This window comes from Eptesicus fuscus, chromosome 18, assembly GCF_027574615.1.
Source record: "Eptesicus fuscus isolate TK198812 chromosome 18, DD_ASM_mEF_20220401, whole genome shotgun sequence".
NCBI classification, from domain to species: Eukaryota; Metazoa; Chordata; class Mammalia; order Chiroptera; family Vespertilionidae; genus Eptesicus; species Eptesicus fuscus.
In genome coordinates, this window is record NC_072490.1 from 56268025 (window position 1) to 56293745 (window position 25721).

The 25721-nt window shown below is 47.1% G+C and overlaps 1 protein-coding gene across 2 annotated transcripts in view; it reads left to right on the forward strand.

Moving 5' to 3' along the window:
• The first annotated feature begins 401 nt into the window (after window positions 1-401).
• The window catches only part of MITF (melanocyte inducing transcription factor), a 250341-nt gene continuing 225021 nt past the window's right edge, over window positions 402-25721 (forward strand). For both annotated transcript variants that reach the window (XM_054729462.1, XM_054729463.1), the window contains exon 1: window positions 402-635. In XM_054729462.1, the coding sequence (XP_054585437.1) occupies window positions 532-635 (104 nt within the window). In that variant the 5' untranslated portion in view covers window positions 402-531. The remainder of the gene's footprint in view (window positions 636-25721) is intronic.

A 25721-nucleotide genomic window follows, 5' to 3' on the forward strand; every position in this document is an offset into this window, starting at 1 on the left:
TGCTCGGCATCCTTTTAGGTGAAGGCAGGCTGAAGGCTAAAACTTTCTAGTGCCAAACCCTTCACTGTTGTTTGTTTGTTTGTTTTAAATAAGGACTTGGTGTTCCCTCTCAGACGTCTGAGCTGGGAGGAGGGGTGACGGTAGGAGAGCCGGCTGGGTCCGTCCTAATTAATATTTAATGGCCAGGTCTGTACCCTTGAGGCGAGAGGGAGCCGCTGACATTGACAGGGATTCCGAACCGGAGCTGCCCCGCGGGGTCCGGCAGGCGGCCTCTGCCCCGCGGGCCGCTGGGAGTTGTAGTTCCCGCGGGCCCCGCGGCCCCCGCGAGCTGGGCAGGCCCCGCCCGGGCCGAACTACAAGCCCCGGCGGCACGGGCGGCGGCCCCTCCCCGGCGAGTGCGAACCCCCGGCGCCGGGCGGCCGCGCGGGCGGCGGCGGGCAGAGCGGGCGCTGCGGGCGCGGACCCAGGCCCGCCTCCTCCCCTCGCCCGGCTCGGTCCTCACCCGGGCGCCGCGGGGACGGAGCCGCAGCCATGCAGTCCGAGTCGGGCATCGTGCCGGATTTCGAAGTCGGGGAGGAGTTTCATGAAGAACCCAAAACCTATTACGAACTCAAAAGTCAGCCGCTGAAGAGCAGGTGAGGGGCCGCGGCGCGGCGGGGCTGCGTCTGCCCGGCGCGGAGGGCGGGCGCCGGGCTGGGACAAGGACCCCGCGCCCTTGCCGGGCGGAGGGCGAGCTGCGCCCGCCCGGGGTCTGCGCCGCGCCGGGGGCTCCGGCCGAGCGCGCTCCGCGGACACCGGCCGCGGGGGCTCCGGGCCGACCCCTGGCCGGGAGGCCGGCGGCGGCGGCGGGCGAGGGCAGGAGCGGCCCGGCCGCTGCCGGCGGGAGGGGAGACCGTGTCAGGTGCACCCCTTCCCTGAGGCTCGGACTCGGAGGGGGACGGCGGGGCCGCGGGCGGGACGCTGGAGGGGAGCAGGAGCTGGGCGCCTGGCCTCTCAGGACTCGCCCCTCGGGCACGCCCGCCGCCCCAGGTGCGGTTCCCTGGGCCCCGCCTCTCACCTGCGGGCGGCGCGGGCGGAGGGCGGGGCGGCGGGCGGGTCTCCGCGTCCGGCCCGGCCCCGCGGGCCGTGGAGACCCCGGAGAGCCGGGCTCCTGGCGGGGCCGCGGGGGCCGGGAGGCTGAGGGCCCCGCGCGGCGGGGCGGCACCTCGTTAGCCGGGGCGCAACTTTCCGGAGCGGAGCGGAGCCGCGCAGGTCTGCCGCCTGCACACCTGGTGCCCGGCGCCGTGCACCTCCATCCCCCTTTTCCGCCGGGAGGGCGGGTTCTTCCCGTCGGCAGTCCCCTGGCCACCGACCGGCCTTTGCCACGTTAGGGGCGGGAGAGGGTCGTGAGCGGTGGGAGCAGAGGGGTCCCCACCCCCTCAGCTGAGGGGTGAGGTAGGCGGTGTAACGGGGCTCCGAGTGCCCCTCACCGCAGGGGGTGGGGGCCGCAGGGCCAGGGGCCCAGCAACCAGGGCGATGGAGAAAGGGAACCGAGCCAGGGGCCCTGTGTCTGCCTCTGGGCGCAGGGGGCCGCCGGGCACCAGCTTAGGGCTCGGCAGCCCCGGAACGGAACGGAATCCAAGTTGGGGAAGAAAGTCCGAGGACGGCACTCCGCTGCCTCCTCGCAGATGCCCACGGAGATGGAAGGAAGCCTCTGCGGTTAGATGCATGAAACCGGCCTGTAGTTGGCGATTCCTCCTCATAATGGCTGTCTTGTGTGTGAGATAGAGTGTGTGTTGGGGGTTGGGAGTTTGGAGTAATATTGTGCAAAGGGTATTGTTGGCTGTGCTCACTGGGGCTGTATCTGCCCTCAGCTGAAGGGACCAGTGTTCTACTGAGCAGCCTCTGCTTTTGCTGCTATAAGCAAATGCTTCCATTGCCAGAATGAGGGAACGAGTGTGTGTGTGTGTGTGTGTGTGTGTGTGTGTGGTCCTGAAAGAAATGAATTAACCGGACTGTTTGGAACATTTTTGATGGTAGCTGATACATAATTAAAGGAGTTTGAGAGAGTGAAGAAAATACCATCTGGAAAAACCCAAATGAATGCCATGGAGCTCATGCTGAAGGATTCGGGCCTGTTCTCGCTCAGAGTCGGCCATCAGTTGCTTGCCAGGTGAATGAACGTGCTGGGGAGCTAGCGGGCACGTGCCAGGCGCGGTGTGGGATGGGAAGAAATGGCTTCACATCAAAGCTGGAAGCAGGTGGGGCACAGAACCTGGGTGGAGAGCAAGGCTACATTTAAAAAGTTGTCAAACTGTCTGTGGAACAGACACATGCTCTTGGAAAGAAAGCAGTTAAATAAAATCTGTTAATAAACATATGAGGTTGGCAAAATTTCCCTATACTGTTTTTCATAGTTGTCTGCGGTATTGTCATCAACATCTGTTGTGTGTCTTTAAAGGGACCACACATTGTGCAGGGCCTCCTCATGGCGCCTTGTCTGACGTCTTTGACGGGCACCTCCCTTCTTTTAAGTATGGATTGGGAAAAGTTGAAGTGAAAGGTTAGGACTGCTGAAGCTATTTTGTCTATCACTTCTCAGGAGTGTGTGTTAGGGTTGAAAATATGTCCAGAATCTGTCCACGTCCCTTCAGCTCCTCTGCTACCACTTGGGTTCAAGCCACCGTCTGCCCTCCCCTGGGTTATTGCAGTCGTTTCTAACCTGGTCTCCTGCCTTCTACCCTTACCCACTTTCATGGGGTTTCAACCCAGCAGCTATGATGTTCCTGTTAAAACTGATTCTCACCCTAGGGGTGATTTTGCCTCCCAGTCGTTTGGCAATGACTGGAGACATTTCTGGTCATCACAGCAGAGGGAATTGCTGCTGGCCTCTGCTAAGCAGCCTGCCACCGTTCTACAGGGCACAAGGGAGCAGTTGTTTGGCCCCAAATTGTCACCACCGAGGTTGAGAAACCCTATGTTAAAACTGTCACATCATCTCAATCTCTACTCACAAAACCTCCAGTGGCTCCTAGTTTCACTAAAACTCCAGAGCCAGGTGGCCTGCATGGTCAGGCTGCCTGTCAGCTCTGCCTTGTCTCCTGCTGTCACTCCAGGCTCCCTCTGCTCCAGCCAGGCTGGTCTCGCTGTTCCTGGAAAAGACCCCTCCTCCTCAGGGCCTTTTATGTGGTTCCTGCTGGTCCCTTGGCCTGGACTGCTCTTGCCCAGAAAGCCATGGGGCTCCCTCTCCCTTTTTAATTAATTAATTAGTTAATTAGTTAATTTGTTGTTGTTGTTACTCCTCACCTGAGGATATTTTTTCCATTGCATTCTTTATTTTCTATTTTTTATATATTTTCATTGATTTAGAGAGGAAGAGAGAGATAGAAATATCAATGATGAGAGAGAATCATCCATCAGCTGTGATGAGAGAGAATCATCAATCGGCTGCCTCCTACACACTCCACATGAGGATTGAGCCTGCAACCCAGACTTGTGCCTTGACCAGGAATCAAACCATGACCTCCTGGTTCATAGGTCGAGGCTCAACCACTGCCTGGCTCCATTGTTTTTTTCAGGGAGAGTAGGAGGGAGAGAGGGAGTGGGGGAGAGAGGAGAAACATTGATGTGAGAGAGCCACACTGACTGGACTGGTTGCCTTGTACATGTACTCTGACTGACCCAGGATGGGCAGTGAACCCGCAACCCAGGTACATGCCCTTGACCCGGAATCGAACCCATGACTCTTTGGTGTATGGTCCGATGATCTAACCACTGAGCACACCAGCCAGGGCTCCAAGTCTCCCTTTAAATGCCATTCATCAAGCCTACCTTGACTACACTCTTTATAATTGCTAATCTTGCAAACTCCCATCTTCCTTGCTCTGCTCTGTTTTCCATGGTATTTATAACACATTCTGCAGTTTTCTGATATGATGTGTTTATGTTCCTCCACACTAGACTGTAGGCTCCAAGGGAGCAGGGATTTCTGTCTCTTCCTTGTTGACTGTTGGGCCCCAGAGTCGAGGACCGAGTTTCTCAACCTTGCCCATTGACATTTTGAACTGGATGACTCCTGGCTGTGGGGGCAGGGTGTCTGAGCATCGCTGGATGGTTAGCAGCGTGTCCCGCCTCTGCCACTAGAGGCCAGATGAACCCCTTCCCCACTTGTGACAACCGGAAACGTCTCCAGACATTGCCAAGTGTCCAGGAGGGGCAGAGTCACACCTGTTTTGGAACTACTGGCCTAGAACAGTGCCTGGCACAATGAATGTTTGGTTTTTGTTTGAGCATTCACCATTGCATTCCTTTCAAAACAGATACCGCCAGGGCCTCTCCGAAGAGGCATTTAGGCAAGTGTTTCATGAAGAAGGACACATGTCTTCCTTAGCCAGACTGCCTGCCTTTAGGGATGTGAAGCTGGGGATGTGGATGATGGCAGCTGCATTTTGGTTCTACTCCCTGGCACAGCTGTGTCGCAGGAAGCCACATGCTACGAGCAGAGCAAAGGTTCTAATGAAGCCTGATTTGCAGTTTGGTTACCCCAACAGGCTTTGAAACCTTTGTTTGTTGTGGGAGTGTGCTCTGAATGGTGGTGGCAGAGGAAAAGTGCCCAATGTCATGGGTGAACCTAGAATTCACACGTCAGCAGTCAGGTCAGGCTACTGAATGAGCTCCTAGGAACCAGGAAACTGTCGGTCTTTGGGACCCAAAGAAAACATTTCAAAATACGGTAGCATCTTTGGGCTCATGTTTCTTTAGTTTGGTTCACTCAATTCTGTGGGCTTTGTAGTGGCTAATGTAGTTTTTCTTGGGCAGACTTCAAAATTGACTTAATCTAATTTCAGTTATTTTCTCTTCTCAAATTTTTAGTGATGTTTCAGATAACTTTCTACAAATTAGAAATGAGTTTTTAATGGTGGGACAGGATATAGCGGTGGTTCCTAAATGCTGGCTCATAGGTGTGTGAAGTTTTCACAGGTTGGTGGTGCAGCGTTACCCGCAGTCACGTGAACATTCTTGGTATAAGGCCACTGCCACTTCATGGACTTATCCTTAGGTATTCCCTCCTGTCTTCCTATTAAAATGCCCTTTCTTTTATGAAATGATAACCATTCTTGGAAAAACAAAACTGTCAATCTTTTATTGGTTTCTGAAAGTTTCCTTGATTTTTGTGGTCTGTCTGGTCTGTAGGGACCCACTAGCATGAGGGTTACCAGCATTGTCTCCATCGCTATCTGTCCCTAACTGGCTGGGTGACCTTTGGCAGGCTCAGTAACTTCTGACTTCAGTTGCCTCCTCAGTCTTAAGAACATTAACTGAGGAAAAGTATTAGCATGGAGGCTGGTACATAGGAAGCGCTCAGTTGGCAGATGTAGTTCTTGTTATTTTATTCCTTAGCTGTGAGTCCTGACATTCCAGAAAGTGTTTGCATTTGTTGACTTTGGCTTTTTTCTCTAAAGCCAGTGTTATACAATAAAACTATTCCAATTTTAGTAAATTCTTCTTTGCTTTCATCCTAATGAGGCGTTCAGACAAATTTTTTTATTTTATATTTTTATTCCAGTCCACAATGGTTTCTTTAAGGTAATTTAAGAAAAGCTGTTGTGGCATCAGCACATACGTAAAAATTCATATTCAATGGGTACCTATTGAATTCTAGTGCAAATCAATACCAATAATGGTAGCTAACATTTATTGAGCATATACCAGCCCCTGCTCTAAGTGCTTTTATGTGTTAACTTAATCTTGCAAAATTTGCATGAGGTAATAGTAAGAAATAAAAACTAATGACATTTTAACCTTTTGCACTCAGTTGTCGAGTGTGACTCGACATGATTAGCATTAGAATAAAGGAATCAAGAAAAAAGCAAGCGAGTGCAAAGGGTTAATTATAATTTTAAAAACAAGTAACGCTTATATAGTGCTTGCCAGGAATGATTCTGGATATTTTACTCATGTTAACGCAGATAATCTTCACTTCAGCCTTGGACATATATATTTTTATCACTCTCATTTTACAGAGAAGGAAACTGAGGCATAGCAAGAAGATGGACCTGCTTCAGTGAGAGGCCACCTGGCTCTAGCCCAGGCTCTTGTCCACGACTCTCTATCTCATGTCAGGGGCTCTGTGCGTGACTGTGGGAAAGGTGTGCCGTGCCGTGCCTTCTCCAAAACTCACCTCGTGGGTCGGGGAGAGAAGGTATGGATTCAGCTCAGCATACTAGCAAGAGTGTCATCTCCACCGGTGGCCATCAGCATTGTGTATTTAATAGAGAAACAGAAATTGGGGGGCAGTTTTGTTAATAGGGGTATTTGAGTTTGGCCTTGAAGGTCAAGCATGCTCAAACATATTTCTCTACAACATTAAATAAAATGTTAGATGCCTTGGAAGGCATACTCTTAAAATAGACTTTTAGGGTGTTTGGTTACCCTTTAAACTTCCAACCAGAGTCCCAACTCTTCCTCATGGTCCATGGGCACCTGGTGGCCAAGAGACTGGATTGGATGCATGCGGACAGGTTCAGAGGGAACTGGCTGGAGGGCTGTGCCCTTGGCTTTGCCACTTAACTGCAATGTCTGTGTCCAGGGTACTTAACTCTTGGAGTTTCAGTTTCTTTACCTGAAAATGGGATCAGTAGATCTGTCCTCTGAGAGTTGTAGAAGTTGTAAAATTGTGATAAGATGTGTAAAAGCGCTTTGCAGAGTGCCCAGCACAGGCTAGAAGGTGATGACAACCCCTTCTTTTCTGTTTTGTCTCGATCACGGTTTCCCTCTGCAGAGCAATATTGGAGCAGTATCTGAAGCAAAACAGACAAAATGAAGCACCTTACCTGGCAGATGTTCAGTCTTGCTTTGCAGATGACTTGTGTGGGTGATTAGTTGGGAAGCTTGATTAAAGTGGGGTTCTAAGTGTGGTTTTGAGTGTTTGCAGATTTCCTTTTCCCAAGTACTGCTATTTATAGGAAAGATGAGAGTGTATGTATGTGTCTGTGTTACTCCCGTTGAGGTCTGCAGTGCAGTTTGCACAGGCTGATGTTTATATCTGCTCCAGTTGTGCAAGCAGTGGAAAATATCCTTTTTTTAGAACAGTCACGTGCTTACTGTCAGGAATAGGACCTCAGTGTAAAAAAAGTATCTTGGGACAAATCAAAGTTACTAAATTTCTCTCTCTCTAACTGCTTTGTTTTAGAACTGGCAGTATTAGGATAAATAATAGGAAACAAATCCTTAGTTAAATTTTTTGGGGTCATTTTTCAGGGACAGTAAGCAAGAGTTTCATTTGTTTTGTGTGCATGTGGTTTAAGTATAAAATATATTATGCTGTTAGGTTTGATTCATTGAAGTAAATTACAAAAATATGTTTGACTTAACTCCAAGTATGCATTATTTTGGGAAAATAATCCAGAAGATGGGTAAAAGGCAGTGAGGACAGTGAGGGCAGGGAGGATGGTCACCCACTGACACTGTGAGGGCAGTGAGGATGGTCACCCTCTGACACTGTGAGGGCAGTGAGGACAGGGAGGATGGTCACCCACTGACACTGTGAGGGCAGGGAGAATGGTCACCCACACGCCTCTGACACTGTGAGGGCAGGGAGGATGGTCACCCACACGCCTCTGACACTGTGAGAGCAGGGAGGATGGTCACCCTCTGACACTGTGAGGGCAGTGAGGACAGGGAGGATGGTCACCCTCTGACACTGTGAGGGCAGGGAGGATGGTCACCCTCTGACACTGTGAGGGCAGGGAGGATGGTCACCCACACGCCTCTGACACTGTGAGGGCAGGGAGGATGGTCACCCACACGCCTCTGACACTGTGAGGACAGGGAGGATGGTCACCCACTGACACTGTGAGGGCAGGGAGAATGGTCACCCACACGCCTCTGACACTGTGAGGGCAGGGAGGATGGTCACCCACACGCCTCTGACACAGTGAGGGCAGGGAGGATGGTCACCCACACGCCTCTGACACTGTGAGGGCAGGGAGGATGGTCACCCTCTGACACTGTGAGGGCAGTGAGGACAGGGAGGATGGTCACCCTCTGACACTGTGAGGGCAGGGAGGACAGGGAGGATGGTCACCCACACGCCTCTGACACTGTGAGGGCAGGGAGGATGGTCACCCACACGCCTCTGACACTGTGAGGACAGGGAGGACGGTCACCCACACGCCTCTGACACAGTGAGGGCAGGGAGGATGGTCACCCACACGCCTCTGACACTGTGAGGGCAGGGAGGATGGTCACCCACACGCCTCTGACACAGTGAGGGCAGGGAGGACCGTCACCCACACGCCTCTGACACTGTGAGGACAGGGAGGATGGTCACCCACACGCCTCTGACACTGTGAGGGCAGGGAGGATGGTCACCCTCTGACACTGTGAGGGCAGTGAGGACGGTCACCCACACGCCACTGACACTGTGAGGGCAGGGAGGATGGTCACCCTCTGACACTGTGAGGGCAGTGAGGACAGGGAGGATGGTCACCCACTGACACTGTGAGGGCAGGGAGGATGGTCACCCACACGCCTCTGACACTGTGAGGGCAGGGAGGATGGTCACCCACACGCCTCTGACACTGAGGGCAGGGAGGATGGTCACCCACACGCCTCTGACACTGTGAGGGCAGGGAGGACGGTCACCCACTGACACTGTGAGGACAGTGAGGATGGTCACCCACACGCCTCTGACACTGTGAGGGCAGGGAGGACGGTCACCCACACGCCTCTGACACTGTGAGGGCAGGGAGGACGGTCACCCACTGACACTGTGAGGGCAGGGAGGACGGTTACCCACTGACACTGTGAGGGCAGGGAGGATGGTCACCCTCTGACACTGAGGGCAGGGAGGACAGGGAGGATGGTCACCCACACGCCTCTGACACTGTGAGGGCAGGGAGGACAGTACCCACACGCCTCTGACACTGTGAGGGCAGGGAGGATGGTCACCCACACGCCTCTGACACTGTGAGGGCAGGGAGGACCGTCACCCACACGCCTCTGACACTGTGAGGACAGGGAGGATGGTCACCCACACGCCTCTGACACTGTGAGGGCAGGGAGGACGGTCACCCACACGCCTCTGACACTGTGAGGGCAGGGAGGACGGTCACCCACACGCCTCTGACACTGTGAGGGCAGGGAGGACAGTCACCCACACGCCTCTGACACTGTGAGGGCAGGGAGGACGGTCACCCACACGCCTCTGACACTGTGAGGGCAGGGAGGACAGTACCCACACGCCTCTGACACTGTGAGGGCAGGGAGGATGGTCACCTGGCCTCTGACACTGTGAGGGCAGGTTTGCAGACCGTAAGAGGCTTTGCGCGCCCACGGAGGTGCGTGCCCAGGGCCAGAATGGCCTGGTTCTGCCGTTGGCGGGCTGAGGAAGGCCCCACACCCACTCTCTGTTCCTGAGGATTTGGGGAGGAGGACCAGCTCCCGTGTCTCTGGGGTGGGTCTGAAACGTGGCTTCCCCGTTTCTTCATACCTCTTCCCTCTGCAACCTTTCACACGTGCCCTGAGGAATGAAGAAGACACCTTGGAATGTCCACACAAGACAGCTGACCTGAGATTGAGGCTCTTCTCTTCCGTGGCAGCATTTCTGCGCTTGTCGCATGGTGGGCACTGCGCTGGGCACTGCTGGGCACCTTGCAGATGGTCGCTCACTGGCTGGTGTTGAGCCGGGGCAGGCACGGGCTGTGGGTTCTGGGAGTGGAGACCACGGTGAGAGAAAGATCCCCGGGGAAGGACCCTGTTGACCTCCCAGGGTGCTTCTAAATCATCGCTCAATCAGTTGAAGCAGAGGCAGGACTTTGGTGCCAGCAGGACCTGTTTGTTCATTCCTCTACTTTTCCTTCCCTCCCCCCTTGCGCTTTCCTTACAACACTTTTAAGTGCCTCTAGCTGCCAGCCTCTGCTGGCCACAGGATCAAAGGTAGAAGGAGACAGGTGAGGGTCCTATGCATCCTGTTTTTATCTTGGAGGTGGAGACACAGTTAATAATTAACCAAAGAGATGAGTGAGATAACTTTTTTAAAGAGATTTTTTTAATTGATTTTTTTAGAGAGAGAAAGATCAATGAGAGGGAAACATCGATTGGCTGCCTCCTACATGTCCCGCCCCCTACTGGGGATTAAGCCTGCAGCCCGGGCATGTGCCCTGACCAGGAATTGAACCAGCAACTCTTCAGTGCACAGGAAGACACCGAACCAACTGAGCCACACTGGCCAAAGCTGAGCCAGATAATTTTTGCTTCTATGAAAATTAAATGGAATGTTATTAATAGAGTGTGACTGGGAAAGAAGGGGGCTTTATTAGATTGGGTCATTAGGAATGAGCTCATTCCTGGAGAAAGGGATTTGGAGGCAAGACCTGAATGTCTAAAATAAATGTGCAAATCTTGGCACTACCACTCACTAGCTATGGGACTTTGGATGAGTTACCCAACCTCTCAACTCCAGTTCCCTCTTTTGTAAAATGGGGCAGTACTCCCTTGCAAGGCTCCTATGAAGATAAAAGGTAATGCATGTAAAGCAACTAACTTGAAGACAGCTAGGACTGGGTAAAGTCAACACTATTTTCAATCCATGGTTGGGGCTGGCAACTGTAACGCCCACATTGTCAACTGTGTCTGAGTAGTGGAGAAGAAATACAGACATTAATCTTCCCTGTAAGTGTTTATAACTTAGTCTTAAGTGTTTTCCTAATGCTGAGTGACTCAGAGATTTATGCTTGTCTGGATTAAAAATGCAGATGGGTCTTGTTATTTTATTATCCTTTCTTTCCTCTAGGATCATCTTACGTGAGTTGTTGCCTAGCTCATGCCACTGTTGGTTGATTGAGATCATTCATGTCTGACCATGATTCCCTTATGTTTGGCTTAGGAATGGTTTTTGGCTGAATTTCGAATCACTTTTTGGTATAAGGAAGAGGTCCAAGTAACCTAGGATTAAAAAGTAAAGCCTAAGCCCTAACCGGTATGGCTCAGTGGATAGAGCGTCGGCCTGCGGACTGAAGGGTCCCAGGTTCGATTCCCGTCAAGGGCATGTACCTTGGTTGCGGACACATCCCCAGTAGGGAGTGTGCAGGAGGCGGCTGATCGATGTTTCTCTCTCATCGATGTTTCTAACTCTCTATTTCTCTCCCTTCTTCTCTGTAAAAAAATCAATAATATATATTTAAATTAAAAAAAAGTAAAGCCTAAGATTGATTCAACAAATACACCCCCCCCCCCCCCACAAATGAATAACTCCTTAGAACTCCTGACTCCCAGTCCTGTGCTTCGGCCCTGTGTCACCCTTCCTGCGTGCGCTGCTGGGAAGATGTCAGTGTTGGTGCAGAAAAGGAAGAGGCCTCTCCCACACACCGCTTCAAGCTTTTATCAGCCTTGAGACCCACAGGCAATGGTGTGCTTCAGTTCAGTTATTTACAAAACATCTTCAAAGCATTTTAATTTCAGTAGCTGGGTTCTTTAGTTGAAGTACCCATGGAGTAGTAACTTTCAAAGGGAAAAGTCCTGGGTTGTGTGGGAGCAAATATTTAAAATTCAAATCTAGTGAGTTACAGGTCTAGGGAGGGCAAGGGTAGAGTCCTAGGCTAGAAGAAAATTGTGGGTTATTGAGCAATTTTTGAGGAAGCATCTGTGGCCTTTGCCCTCCCACTCCACCCCTTCCCCAAAGTGGGGTAAGTTGCTGAGTCACTCTTAACTGGCTTCCATGGGAAGAGGATTTGAAGCAGAGAAGAGTCATTTAGCCTGATGGCAGAGATCATATGTGGGATTATGGAATGACAGATAGGAATGCTATCTTGTCTTTGGTACCTTTATGTAATATGCTCCCAAATACTAACTGGTTCTAAAAAGCATGTTTTTCCCAATATACCTTTTATTTTTATAACTGGAAATTTGAAACTTGGTGAAAGGAGAAGCATATAAAAATCCTGAAGATGGTTTTCCTATTTAACTTGGAACCTGGCACTGTCCTAATGAAGTCTTCCAGCAGCCCTCCCTGAGACTGGCCACCGTGTTCTTCCTGTGTGTGCTGTCCTGGACAGCTGGAGACAGACACACAGATCTTGTAGCAGCCCTCTCTCCATCAAAAGGACTGGCTACATTTTTTGAAGTTTTTCAGTTCTGTTGTATTACTGAACCTACATAACAGCACCATCTAAATTTAGAACATTGGCACCTCAGCCAATGGAATTCTTTGCAGTGAACTTACAATGCTTTTGGCAGAGAATGAGGATGAATAAACATTCACATAGTATTGGCTGGTTAGGGTCATTTACTGCTACGAGAAGAGGATGGCGCCAACTCTGCATTATTGAAAATATTCTATTTATTTTTTTTTACAGTAGCTTGTGTAAAATAGCCCGTGTAAACATAAGCTTGTGTAAAATAGCCCCTGTAAACATAAGCAACGGGCATGATTCCTGGTTATAGTCCAAATAAAAGTTTGTCCACTTGCTGCAAGGAGGTGTGCATGGAGAGAAGCTCACGAGAGACGGGCACTTGTTAGTGGTATATTGGGCAGTGGCTATATAGACTTTTTGGAACCACCACATCTTGCATCATTTAGCATGGTCATTTGTCCACTGGTCTTCGGGTAGATAAACATTAATAATATTTTAACTAGATAAATGTTAGATATGAAAGTGCTAAATGATGGGATCCTGGAATGCGATTCTAATGATACTGATTACATATGGAAGCTTTAAATCTTCGTTGGTGCAGAGATGAATGAGAGGGTTTGATGGACCTTCCTTGGTCATATACTACAGTCACTAAAATTTAACTGTGGGGCCTGCATGGCAAGGACAATGAATTGGGGTTCACTTTTGGAGTCAGTTATACCATATTCCACCTTGCTGGCCTAGTGTACTCCTCTTTTTCACTTGGGTTCATGTACTTGACATCTTTCTAACCAGTCCTTGCTGGCAGCCAACTTCCCTCACCATGTATATTTCCTCTAGTGGACATTGTTACTTTGCCTACACGTAGTCTCCTTTCCAAACCTTGTACCACCCCCTTCCTACATGCTCAGCTCATGTGCTTTAGGGGTGGAGAATCTGACACAGGCCCAGCCACATTTCTTCGTTGCAGGGACTAGGTTCAGTTAGGTACATGCTGGCTCGTGAAAATGAATCTCAGGGTTTTGCTCAGGTGCTAACAGGAAGAGATGCTCCCTTTATTTCCATTGATCTTGAACTTGGGAAGCTTGAGAATAAACTGCCACCATACCTTGGAGACAGTGAAAAACTAAGTCTTTATATTAGGTTAATGTTATTTTCTGTAACAAAGTGGCATGCAATCGTCATATGTGTAATAAATGGTTCCTGGTTGGCAGGAAGCTTTCCATATGCCAAATCCAGAACACAGGCTCCTTCCACCTTCTGGTTCTGTCATTGCCTAGATTTCAGGAGCCCTTTGTGACCAGTGGTGGAAAGACAAAGATGAGTAGAAGGTATAAACTGAGGTCCAGACGTGCCTGGCATCCCTTCTGTGCTACTTCTGTTGGTGAAGACCAGTCTCATGTCCTTATCTGAATGCGGGGGGAGGGGGCTACTGGGACAATGAGACCCCAGTTGGGCAGCAGCACCTCTCCCCAAGAAGAGAGAATACATTTTTGGTTGGCAACAAGGCACCATTGCCATGGTCCTAGAAGCAGTTTTCCCCTCTGGGTGAATTTGTTTCTATCCTTGGATTTTTCTGTTATTTTACCAATAAGTTCCTTTTTTGAGTAAACCTGGTTAATTTGGATTTTCTGTCACCTGAATGGAGACTGCCTGAGCTTTTATATTGTCTGAATCCCAGCTCTATGCAATGCCTCCGATTCCAAGTTTGTTGATTAAAATCACCACCCTGCTTCCCATCCACCATCACCACCACCATCTTAGTGCATTGGTTTTCAAAATGTGGCCCTCAGACCAGCAGCGTCAGCATCACTCAGCAACTTGTTGGAAATGTAATTCTCAGACCCTACAGTGAGACACCTGGAATCAGAAACTGTTGGAGGTGTGCTCTGGCAGATTGTGTTCTAAACACCCCAGCAGATGGTGATGCCCACAAGTTTGAGAACCACTGCCCTAATGCTTTACCATAAACTCCATGTCCCCGGATTGAATTATCCTTGTAGTACTGTTCTAGAGTGAAACATTTCTGGATTACAATACATTTAGTGAAAAATGGGGTGTTGCTCATCATGGTCAGGCCAGAGGTAACCATTGACAGTGATTCCTTACTGATTAAAAAAAATAAAAAGGAAAATCCTCTCTAGAAAGTCAGCCCTCAATCTACGTTGGTGAAACCAGGTTGGTTCCTGGTTTCCCAGATGTAATCGCTGAGTGATTTGGAGTTAACCAGCTTTGTTACCATAAGGAGCCAGCCCATATCTCACAAGAGGTTTGTAGTTTAATCTGGACTCACACTTGTGAAATGCGAAGCACACTGTAGTCACTTGACTGAGAGACTTGGTTGAGAAACAGGGTGATCGTGATTGTGAGCATGCCCACATGACCAAATTTGTTTTTCTCAAAACTTCTGCTGAATAAAACTTGAAATATGACTGTCAGCCTGTTTTCCTGTCTTAATGAATTCCAGACAGTTTGTAGTGTGTGGGAGCTTCCAAAACAGAGGAGTGGAATGACTGACCAGCCAGCATCTGTTTTGTCAGACGTAGGGCTGAGCTGACCGAACAGTCATCCCTCCCAAATCTTCCCAGGCTGCTCACTGCTGTGGAAGGAAGGGCATGGCCAGTGTGTGCCCCACAGAGGAGCCTGTGGAAAAGCTCTGGACTTGTTCCCCGCCAGGAGATTCACCCACCCTTGTGATTAATCCACAGGCCCGAGTACCCAAGCGTGTGTTTTTCTGCATCTGACCTTCTCCAGAGAAAAAGCCCTGATGCTTTTTGGACAAAGAATCTGCTCTTATTGTAAACTGGTTAAGAGCTGTAACCAGTCCAATCAGCATAAAGTTCTGGGTTTAACCTTTTGAGTAAGAAGGGTTTTTAACTTAAATTCTAGTTTGACTACCTACATGTTCTTTTATCATTGGGCAAATTATTTTGTAGCCTCTGTTTCAACATAGGACTGAGCGGGCTCCTGGATAACAGTGTGATTTAAGTCGGGGGGTAGCTGTGTGGATTCAAAGCAGTGAGTCGGTAGAGTGCTCAGCCCAGGCCTGGCCTTGGTCAGCACTCTGACACTGCTTCCCTCACTGCGGCTCCCTTTGTGTCCATGACATCAGCAAGGCTGTTGACTTGAAATGCATTTTTACTTTTAGACACTTGAATAAAGAGAAACAACAAAAGGCAACCAGCAGGAAAAGAAGAGGTTCCGTAGAAGAGAAGGGGGTGTGGGGACAGAGTGATCCCGACACCGGACAGGCAGCCTCAGGATCCTTGGGAGTGATGCAGGTCAAGTAGTGCTGACCTGTAGGACGCCTACAGGGAGGTTCTAAGATGGCACGTGCTGTTACAGGTAAGGCCTGACTTTTGTTGCCAGAACAGTCTTCATCCCTATCACATGCTTCCTTTCATCATAATTATAGACTGCAGCGAGGCGGAGGAAGAAATAACATGATGCGTAGCTGGGTTTCACAATACTGCACGCTGGAGCAGCTGAGCTCCGCCGCCTCCATGCAGGCCTCCGTCATTCCTAACTGTTGTGTGTCAGCTGGCCTGCAGTGACTTCGCTTTAGCTTTTCACATTTAGCACAGCAGTCTATAGTTAACTTTACCCAGTAAAAGTCATAATACCTATATTATTGAATCTTAAAATCCTTACAACTTTCACTTTTCTAAAGGTTTTCCCTCCCATAAAAGCTTTTTTTTAAAGACTGGAACCTAAGTTTCAATCCACACCAATACAATAGCTTGCTTTTCTTTTTTCCAACTTTGTTGAGGTATAATTGCCAAATATGAATTGTATATATTTCAGGTGTATAATTTGTTTTGTTATCTGTGCACAATTGTGAAGTGATCACCACAGCAATAACTTGCTTTTTTTGATTGTTATAAGTTTCTTCCCCAAACCTGTGGTTAACCAGGTCACCAGCAAGCACCAGGGGATTAGCCCGAATGATCACCCTCTTTCTCAGGAGGAGAATGCCCCAGATGTCACACACACACACACACACACACACACACACACACACACCCCAAATACAGCCTGGTCCTGGTGCGTAGATGCCTAGGGCACCTGCCTCACAGATTGCTGTGAGGGTATAGTGAAGTCAGAGCACTGCCGGTGCACGGGCCCAATGCCGCCTGGTGGCTGCCACTCCTGCTGTGCCACCCGACTGCCCTCTTCAGGTTCAGTGCCACTAGAATTAAGGGGTTTACATGAGAGTCAGAGTGGTTAATCTGTGCACGTACTGTTGACTCTACCATTGTGTTTCTATTAAGTAAGTAGATAATAATTTGATTCTCTAGAGCTGAAAAACACCCAGGCATAGAGTATGTTCTCCAGTGTTTGGGATATATGTAGCATGTTTTCAAATGTGCTACCTATATCCCAACCGTTAGCTGCTGTGTGCAGAGGGATGGGAGCAAATTTGATTACCAGTCAATGGAATCCATCTGCCAGAATCCATACGTACTTTATACAAGCACAGAGTGGTTTTCAGAGCCCTTGTTGCCATTCTCTTGTATTGTTACGACTAACCAAAACTAGACTTTGTTACACAGTTCCTATCCTGAGTTTTGTAAAAAACAGGGAAAATGATGTTTTCCTCTTTACATGTGATTGAAACATACACACACAAAATCAAAAGACGCATCAAATTAGGTGCCTTACAGTGAGAACCAATATCCTTGGAGAATGAATGAGCGTAGGAGAGAATGAGCGATGGTCTGTAATGGGCCAGTCTGATGGGCTTCTGACTCTGCACATCAGTGAGAGGACAGGATGAATCATCTGTGTAGGCTGGAGTTGGGAGTTAAGACACTCGTAACTAGGGGAAGAGGAAATGGACAAGACAGTTTTGGAAGTTTTCAGAACAGATTTATTTCTTGGGTACCTGAATAGGTGGACATTAAGAGATCTGACTCCTACTTTCTTAGAGTCATGGTTTGGGAATTATTTGCAAGATCCTTGGGCAAATTTTTCTTGCCCATGAGGTAAAATAATATTCAGGATATATTTATTTAACCTACTATGGAGTCAGAAAGTAATGCGAACAAAAAGGGTCAGCACTACTCCACTGTCACTGTCGGCAAAGGGGCAGCTATGGAGCGGACACGAAGTCGGAGCAGGTCAGCAGGAGCCAGAGGACCTCTCTTCTGGGGGAGGGAAAGCGCCCCCTGGTGGTCATATTACTTAGTATTTATTTATTTACTAGAGGCCCGGTGCACGAAATTCGTGCACTCGAGGGGCAGAGTTCCTCAGCCCAGATTGTGAGAGGGTGCAGGCCAGGCAGAGGGACCCCACTGGTGCACGATTGGGGCCAGGGAGGGACACAGGAGGTTGGCCAGCTGGGGAGGGACCTGGGAGGGCTCCAGGGCATGTCCGGCCCATCTCGCTCAGTCCTAATTGGCCAGACCCCAGCAGCAAGCTAACCTACTAGTCCAGTGATGGGCAACCTTTTGAGCTTGGTGTGTCAAACTTCGCCAAAAAACTGAGCATAACTCGGGTAGTGTGTCACTTTGAGGAAAAAACATTATTTCGCAATATTTATAGTTTAAACAACATAAATGTATAATTGTTATATATAATTGTATTTAATAAACCTCAGTGGCCGTGTGTCATCAGAAATGGCTACGCGTGCCAGTGCTGACACGCGTGTCATAGGTTCGCCATCACTGTACTAGTCAGAGCATCAGCATGTCATAGTGACTGGCTGACCCGTCGACTGTCTGCCCCCTGGTGGTCAGTGCACATCATAGCGAGTGGTTGAGCATCCTTAGCATATCATTAGCATATTACGCTTTAATTGGTTGAATGGCCGACTGGACAATCAGGCACTTAGCATATTAGGCTTTTATTATATAGGATTGGGAGTGGTACATTATTTAAACCAATACACCCAACATATTACCAAGTCAAATATAGGTAATCAATCTAGGTTTTTTATTGAGGTAAAATCGACATATAAAATTATGTTAGTTTCAGGTATATCACATAAGGATTCGATGTTATAAAATGATCATCATGCTGTCTAGTTAACATCCATCACCGTACATAGTTACAGAATTTATTTTTTCTTGTGATGAGAACTTTTAAGATTTACTCTCATAGCAACTTTCAAATATGCAATAGAGTATTAACTATAGTCATCATGCTGTGCTTGCATCTCCAGGACTTATTTTATAACTGGAAATTGTACCTTTTTATCCCCTTCACTCATGCCACCCACCCCATCACCCACCAATCTATTCTCTGTATTGATGAGCTTTTTTTTTTCATTTTAGATTCCACATATAAGTGATCATATTTAATGTAAGAGATCATATATAAGTGAGAAATATATTTTTAACTTATATTCACTAATGACAACTTTTAGTTGTCACTTAGTTTGAAGCCCTTATTTAAAAACCAATGTTAAACTCTGTCTCAACTTTTCTTCTTATTAGTGATGGACCCTTGTTAAGGTTTTGTGAACCTCAGTTTTCTCACCTAAACTATGAGGGTAATAGTCTTCTTGGAATAGCTGTGAAGGTTTTGGAGGATAATGGTAACATTCCTGGTGTATGTAAACTCGATCCATTAAGGTTAGTAGGAGCAATGCCTATTGTTACTACTGTTGGTCCTAAGAGATGAAATAAAAATATACTTACTTTTCATTATTTGTGGTAGTTATGTTTTATGAAGTCACATGGACATTTAATTAGGGGTTAGTGAACTGTAGCCCCTAGGGGAAATAAGGTTAGGTTCCTATGAGCCTGTGGTCACATTTTTGTCAGCTGGTTGATATATAACCTTATCTTATGTGTGTTTCTGTTTAAAGACATTTTACTTAGTGTATATATTATAGGTTTATTAACAGTGAACCCCCGGCCAGCAGCACTGTAAGTCCTGTCTGAAGGAAGCTTTTTGACACCTGCACGTTCTCCACAAGGCACAGCAGGGCCTTCCTGTGCTGAGGTCGGGGGTCCTGTAAGCAGTGAAGTCCCGCCACCAGCACACTGGGTTACTACGTAAGAGCTGAAACTGGAAGGCAGAGTGTCGCCTGCTCTGACCTTACTGGGGACTGCATTTTTCACCTTTCTGTTTTCATGGCTGCAAAAATACTGTGAATTCTGATTTTGGTTACAAATAAATTTTAGCAAGTAGGTGAACTCGCAAATAGGGAATCCATCTATAATGATGTTTGAGTATTAAAATTTTTTTTTGATCTAGCTGTCTTTCTCTAGCAATTCTTTCTCTGAGTACAAAATATGCTCACTGGGAAAACATTCTAAAACACTGTCTCCCCAACACTGTTGTGGGTTATATACATGAAGCCACTGTAGTACATCTTTTCCAGGTACCTGACCTTCCATTTTTACTAGTCTATTTGCCAATAAGAATGGCCCATCACTTTCAGATCTTTAAAGTTCAGTGGGACAGATCTGGTATGTTTCTCTTTATTTTGCTATAATTTCTCTGTTCTTTAGGGAGTGGAGTGTAAGAATGGTGCCTAGGAAAGAGGACAGAGAGATTGTGGGGCCTTGCTGGAGAATCCAGCAGAAAGCAGTGGGGGCTGAGAAATTTTGCTGTTGGAAGTTTTCGAAATAGCTAGGCTCAACTTACGCATAACTTACAAGATAAAGATGAAGATTTTGACTTCTCAGTGTATTGAAAATTAGCATATTGTAATTATCAGCATAGTCATTATTGTAAATATTAATTGAGTACTTGTTGAGTGTGCTTGGAATTCTTTTAGGAAGGAGGGAAGAGAAAGCTTGTTTCAGTAGGTGCAGTAGTTTTTAGTTGCATATCAGATAGAGCCCACAATTTAGTAACAAGAAAGAAATACAAACAGCAGTAATAATAACAGCAGCATCTACCATTTTTAAAGCCCCTTTTAAAAGGCTGTGTCTTGTGCTAGGGTTTTAATCTGGTCTACGTTTAGGAAACTGAAATTCACTGGGGTTAAAGTAATAAAAGTTGCATGTCACTGGAGTTAAAGTATCAAAAGTTGCATCTTTTTCTGCCTTGCACCTGTAGCCTGCCATTTGCATTTTGTACTGCATCCTTGTGCATTATAAAAGGAATGGCTTGTTTAGTCTGTATGTGTGTATGTATGCGTGTTTCTGCATGTGCGTATGTGTATCTATCTATTTGTCTTGGTTCTGGGATAAGGAAGGTACCTATGTAACCTTTTCCCCCCATATTTTTCCTGTGTTAGAAAAGTCAAGAAGCTGAAATAGCAGAAATGAATAATTCAGATCTAGTTGAGTTACAAACATTAAGGTAACTACTATCTACCAGGTACTGTGTTAAGTATTTCAAATGTTTTATATAGTAATTTAATCCTCATGTAAGGTAGGTCGGAACCCATTTTATAAATGAAGAAACATATGCTGGGCCATCTTAAATCACTTGTCTAAAAATCACTCAAATAAGGGAGGAACCAAGACTTAAACTGAGGACTGTCTGACTTCAAAGCTCACGCTCTTATCTACTTGCTGTGGTGGCTGCTGTGTATATTGGGGTATCTAGGTGAGTCAGGATATGAAGTGATTAGGAAGACAACTCATGTTGATTTTGGAATAGAAAGAGGACTAGTTTTCTGATGAAGTAAAGACAAGAGACTCTGGGTGTGGTTGAGATCTGAATCCAAGATAAACAGGTCTATCTATTAAAGGTGCTCGCAGCACACTTGGCTGCACAGTCCTTTGTTTTCAAAGCTGTTTCTGAAGAAGGAAAGGAGATAGGCTGTGAGGGCTCCAGGAAAGGCAGCAAAAGATGAGATGGTGGATAATCATTCTAAAGGGTGTGGTGTGTAAGTTGTACATTTTCCTCATTCCTCATTAAGGATCTTTGAATGTTCCTAGTTGATGATATCAAGAAGTCTTGCCTACAAAGCAATCCTTGTGGTCCACCACTGAACACGTAGCTCCGAACATCTTGATGCTTTTCACTCCTCTCTCTCTCTTTTCACCCCTAACCTGACTTGTTAATTGCTTTTCTTGTGTGTCTTCATAAAGTTGTAGCCAGTCTGTTCCATTTTGGACTGTTTATCTTTGAATGTCAAAGGTCTTGAAACATAATGTTGTGTAATGAACATAGCTTCTGCCTTGACATGTGTGTTAAGAGCATTAGTCATTGCAAAGCATCGAGTTAAAGGTTTTCAATAAAAGGATATAATGATATAATAGAGAGGAAGAAGTTATAAAAATACTTAGTTGATGGCTTTAATGATGAGCCATATTCTTAGTGGGTTCCATCACGGATGAGTTAGAGATTCACAAAATGAATGTAAAAGCATTCTAACTCTTATTAATGGGAGAGGAGAAAGACCAACAATTTAAAAACCTCACGTAATTCTCATACATACCAAGTGTAAACCACCTGAGTTTTCAATGCTTCTGCTCCGGATTTGCTGCCTTGTGTGTATCTTTACCATGAGAAACGTTGGCGATTTCCATGAGCTATTATCGATAGGGTCTCCTGGGCTGCATCTTGTCAGAAAGCCTGGAGCCTTGTAATGCCTCTGTTTGGCAAGCCAAAGGCATCCTTTGTAACACCAGCAGAGAGCCAGGGGTTTTCTGAGTGAAGGAGAAGAGTCTTTGCCTGTGGAGTTGACTTTATGAACAGTTTTGGTCAGTATTAGTCACTGTGAAACCATGTGCCTGCTGCCCTGATTTATCTCTATAGATGTCTCCCGTGGCAGAAGGTTGACTCCTCAGGTCTCCATGTTTCTGGGTATCTCAGGATGTTAGAGGTACAGTGGTTTGCTTCTTGCTGGGGAGCGTGAAGTAGGTATTGGTGTTCTCTGATGAAATATTGTTTAGATGAGTGTTTGGTAATCAGTTTAACAGGTTGATGTGTTGTCTTGTTTTGTGGGGTTGGAGGTTTAAAGTGCAGGCATCATGAATCCCCTCCTTTACCCTGCCAGCAATCTTCAGTCGTTCCAGTGAACAACTTCTGTGCCGAGTATCTTTCCTCTCCTGGAGCACTTACCAACAAGGACATGGCTTTAATGTCAGAGGAGAGAGCATAAACTGCTTCTGTGTGCTGTGAAAAGTTTCTCAGCAGACTGGATATTTTCAAAGGCTGTCCAAGTCAAAATATATCACTTATGGGATTACTTTTCTTTTCCAGTAGGACATCTTATAAGAATAATTATTTTCATGACCAAGTTAGGAATGTATGGCATTTGGGGGTTGGAGGTATGTGGAGAGATGTGTTTTCATCAGAATTTCCTTGCATCTGTGGTGATATTTCCAGAAGAATGATTGATCTCCAGTCCTCATATTATGATTTTGAATTTATTTGCCATCATTATTAACTGCATCTGGAGATAAGGAGGTAGTTTGGAATGGGTGCCAGGTAACCTGTGAGGTAGTCTGTTTCACCTTTATGATTCCTGTCATGTGCCCGCCCTCCTCCTGGCTGGGTTCCATGCCATCTTCAGCAGGCAGCAATTACTGGTGGTTACAGCAGCCGGCTGCTGCTGCCAGGAGCCTATTAATTATCAGTCCATCTCTAGTTTAGCCTTCCTGGTGTTGAGGAGGGTGCACGGAAGCGTGTGGCAGAGCTGCAGTGGCATCTTTGTAACCATCTCCTTTCCGAGGCGGCTCGGTGGACTCCATGTTCAGCCAAAGGGCCCCGGCGGCCCCGGTGAGTGTGTCCCGCTCTCCGGTGGGTGTGGTCAGTCAGGGTTGGTGTGGTTTTCTTCTCCCTTTGACTCTGACCTGAAGAAAAGGTAATGGTTGGCATTTATGTTGGGAATTCAGACCTATTCCTGGTCCATCTCCAAAAGACTAGTACTTCAGTGGGTTTTCCCCGGAGCTGTTTCTCTTCTGGGAAAAGGAGACCATGGACTTGAGTCTGTGCTTGTCTTCAAGAAGGTAAAGCAGGCGGCAATCGCAGGAACTCAGCTCGCAGCTCACTGCACAGCGGATGTTTTTACAGAGGGACCGGCTTCGTGTCACTTTGGATCTTTGCTTCTGGTTCGTAAGTGGCGAGACTCCTTTCTGTTTTCAGAAATGTCCAGTTCACTGGTTTCAGTGAATATTTTCAGAAGGTCCCCTGGGTCGGTGATTAGGTTTGGAGGCTTATGCTTTCTTTCCCACTTTTTATGTTAGTTTTGGCAGTGTTGGTGTTTGAAACTGTTCAAGTCATTCGCTGCAAAGTGCATTCATTTTCCACGCTTTCGCATGCGCTCGCCAGGTGCCCTCCCAGTTCCTCCCCTCAGATGATCTGCAGTTGTGGTTCTGCCATTCTTGCTGGATCACACATAAATGCTGATGTCACTGGATTTCTTCAATTTCAGCTGGAGGGGATTAACAGAAATTGTAAGAGAATACCACTTCCTCATTTGGCTGTTTTTCTGGACTGACTATTGTCCTTTCAAGTCTGTAGGAGGGTGGGGATTTGGACGTGAGTTCTCTGTCTTCAAGTTAAAACATCAGTTTTTATTTTCCTTTTTCTGTTAATGTTCTTCTTCAAAAATAATCTCATGTCCAGGATGTTACTCTAATGTGCCCTGTAATAACCCCAGACAGACTTTCCCAGTCCTGACTTTGCACATCGCTTGTCTTCTAGCCTGGGTGAAGGGTTTTGAATACTTCCCTTAAGTAAGTTTCCTTATATAGAATATTTTTACTCAACAGTCTTTCGCCAACTCCAGGCTGTTGCTGGTATTAGGTGAAGGGTTGTGATTCATTATTATATTTTCTTCAGAGCCTTTTGTTCTTTAAGGAATGCCTCCTCTGTCCCCATTGTCTTCTTGTTTAGTATCTGAGTGTTCTTTATGACAGTTCGGATTGCTTGACACCCTCGAACATTTGAACATTTATTTTGTTGGCTTTCCAGTCTTGCTCTAGCAGTTGGAGTCGGAGCCCAGGCTTTCTTGTTGTTCTCTTTGTGGTTTGAGTGATGGCGCCTGTATCTTTCCTGGGAGTTCTCTGGGCTTCTGGGCGGGCCCTGAGGCCACCTGGAAGTGAGCATAAGTGGTGGCTGGGCATGCACGGGTGGCAGTGATCGAATTGCAGTCCTGTGGAAACAGAAATAGAACGGGTTCAGCGTTTGCACTTTCCTCTGGTGGCGTTTTTGCTTATTTTGTGTATTTGGAAAAGGCAGCTGAATGCAAACTGCTGACTTACTGTTTTCCCTGGAATGGAAACCATTTGGATTATTTCAATGAGTTTTAGCTAAGATTTGTTTGTTCACAGTGTCAGTTTTGTTTTCTGGTATCCTGTTTAGAATAAGACAATAATGTGTCTTTTTACTTTATGGAAATAAGTGTTACTTGGTGCCTCTTTGGGATTTTGCAAACCATGAATTTGAAAAATCACCTGTTTACTCCAGAGTCAAAATGTAAACTCTTTAGTGAAAATTATAGATATTATAAGTATTTCCACTTGGGGTCAATTACTTCCTTTGAAAAAACTTGCTTTTACGCTAAATTATTTAAGATTTCAGAGCAGTCCCTTTTCCTGGTTAATTTTCCCACTAGTTAATGTTGCTAATTTTTAAGGAGAAAAAGAGATTAAACAGAAGAGCAGCCCCAAATCACATGAACTACACTATTTGGTGTAAGGTGGTGACTGGTTCTTTCTCACTGTCTTGGATGACAGAGTAGATTTAGTTTACCTTTTAGTGGTAAGATTTGGACTAGGCATAAAATAGAATGTCCCTACTGTAAGAACTCATAGCACTGGAGGGAGTTCCTGAGTGCAGTTATGGGGGTTCAGTCTTGAGAGCAGGTGCCCTGCAGGACCTCACACATCCGGCCGCCGCTTCAGTGCACGTTCTGACGAGTTCTTTGAATTGAGATTTGGGAATGGTGCAGCTATTTGAAAAATATTTCTAATATTGCCATGGAGTTTTGGGTTAAATGTGAGTTTCTGTAAGTTTGAATGAATAGAATAAAGCAGGGAAAGACAGAATAGTTATGAATTGGTTGAATTGTTTGGGATGAAATATTTTTTTAAAATGAATTCTTATATTTATCTGGGAAATGTCATTAAATATAAGAAAATAGGAACTTAATGGCAGAAGGGAGTTGGGCATTATGAGTTAGGTATTGAATAAGCTATAAATCTCACTAGGTTGATGACCATGAATGCTTTTATTTACCATTTTAGTCCAGCCAATGACAATATGCAGGACCTAATAGTTATTCAGTGGATGTTTTGGGAGGCCCGGTTCCAGGCCCAGCTGTGACCAGAGCTAACCATGTATCAGGACTCGGTCTCCTTTACGTACAGTGAAGGATCAGGCTAGGCCAGAGTAGTGAGGTGGTGCTGTGCTGCTTCCCGGGACAGTGTAGACGGGGCCGTGCTGCTTCCCGGGACAGTGTAGACGGGGCCGTGCTGCTGTCCCGGGACAGTGTAGACGGGGCCGTGCTGCTTCCCGGGACAGTGTAGACGGGGCCGTGCTGCTGTCCCGGGACAGTGTAGACGGGGCCGTGCTGCTATCCCGGGACAGTGTAGACGGGGCCGTGCTGCTTCACAGGACAGTGTAGACGGGGCCGTGCTGCTGTCCCGGGACAGTGTAGACGGGGCCGTGCTGCTGTCCCGGGACAGTGTAGACGGGGCCGTGCTGCTTCCCGGGACAGTGTAGACGGGGCCGTGCTGCTTCCCAGAACAG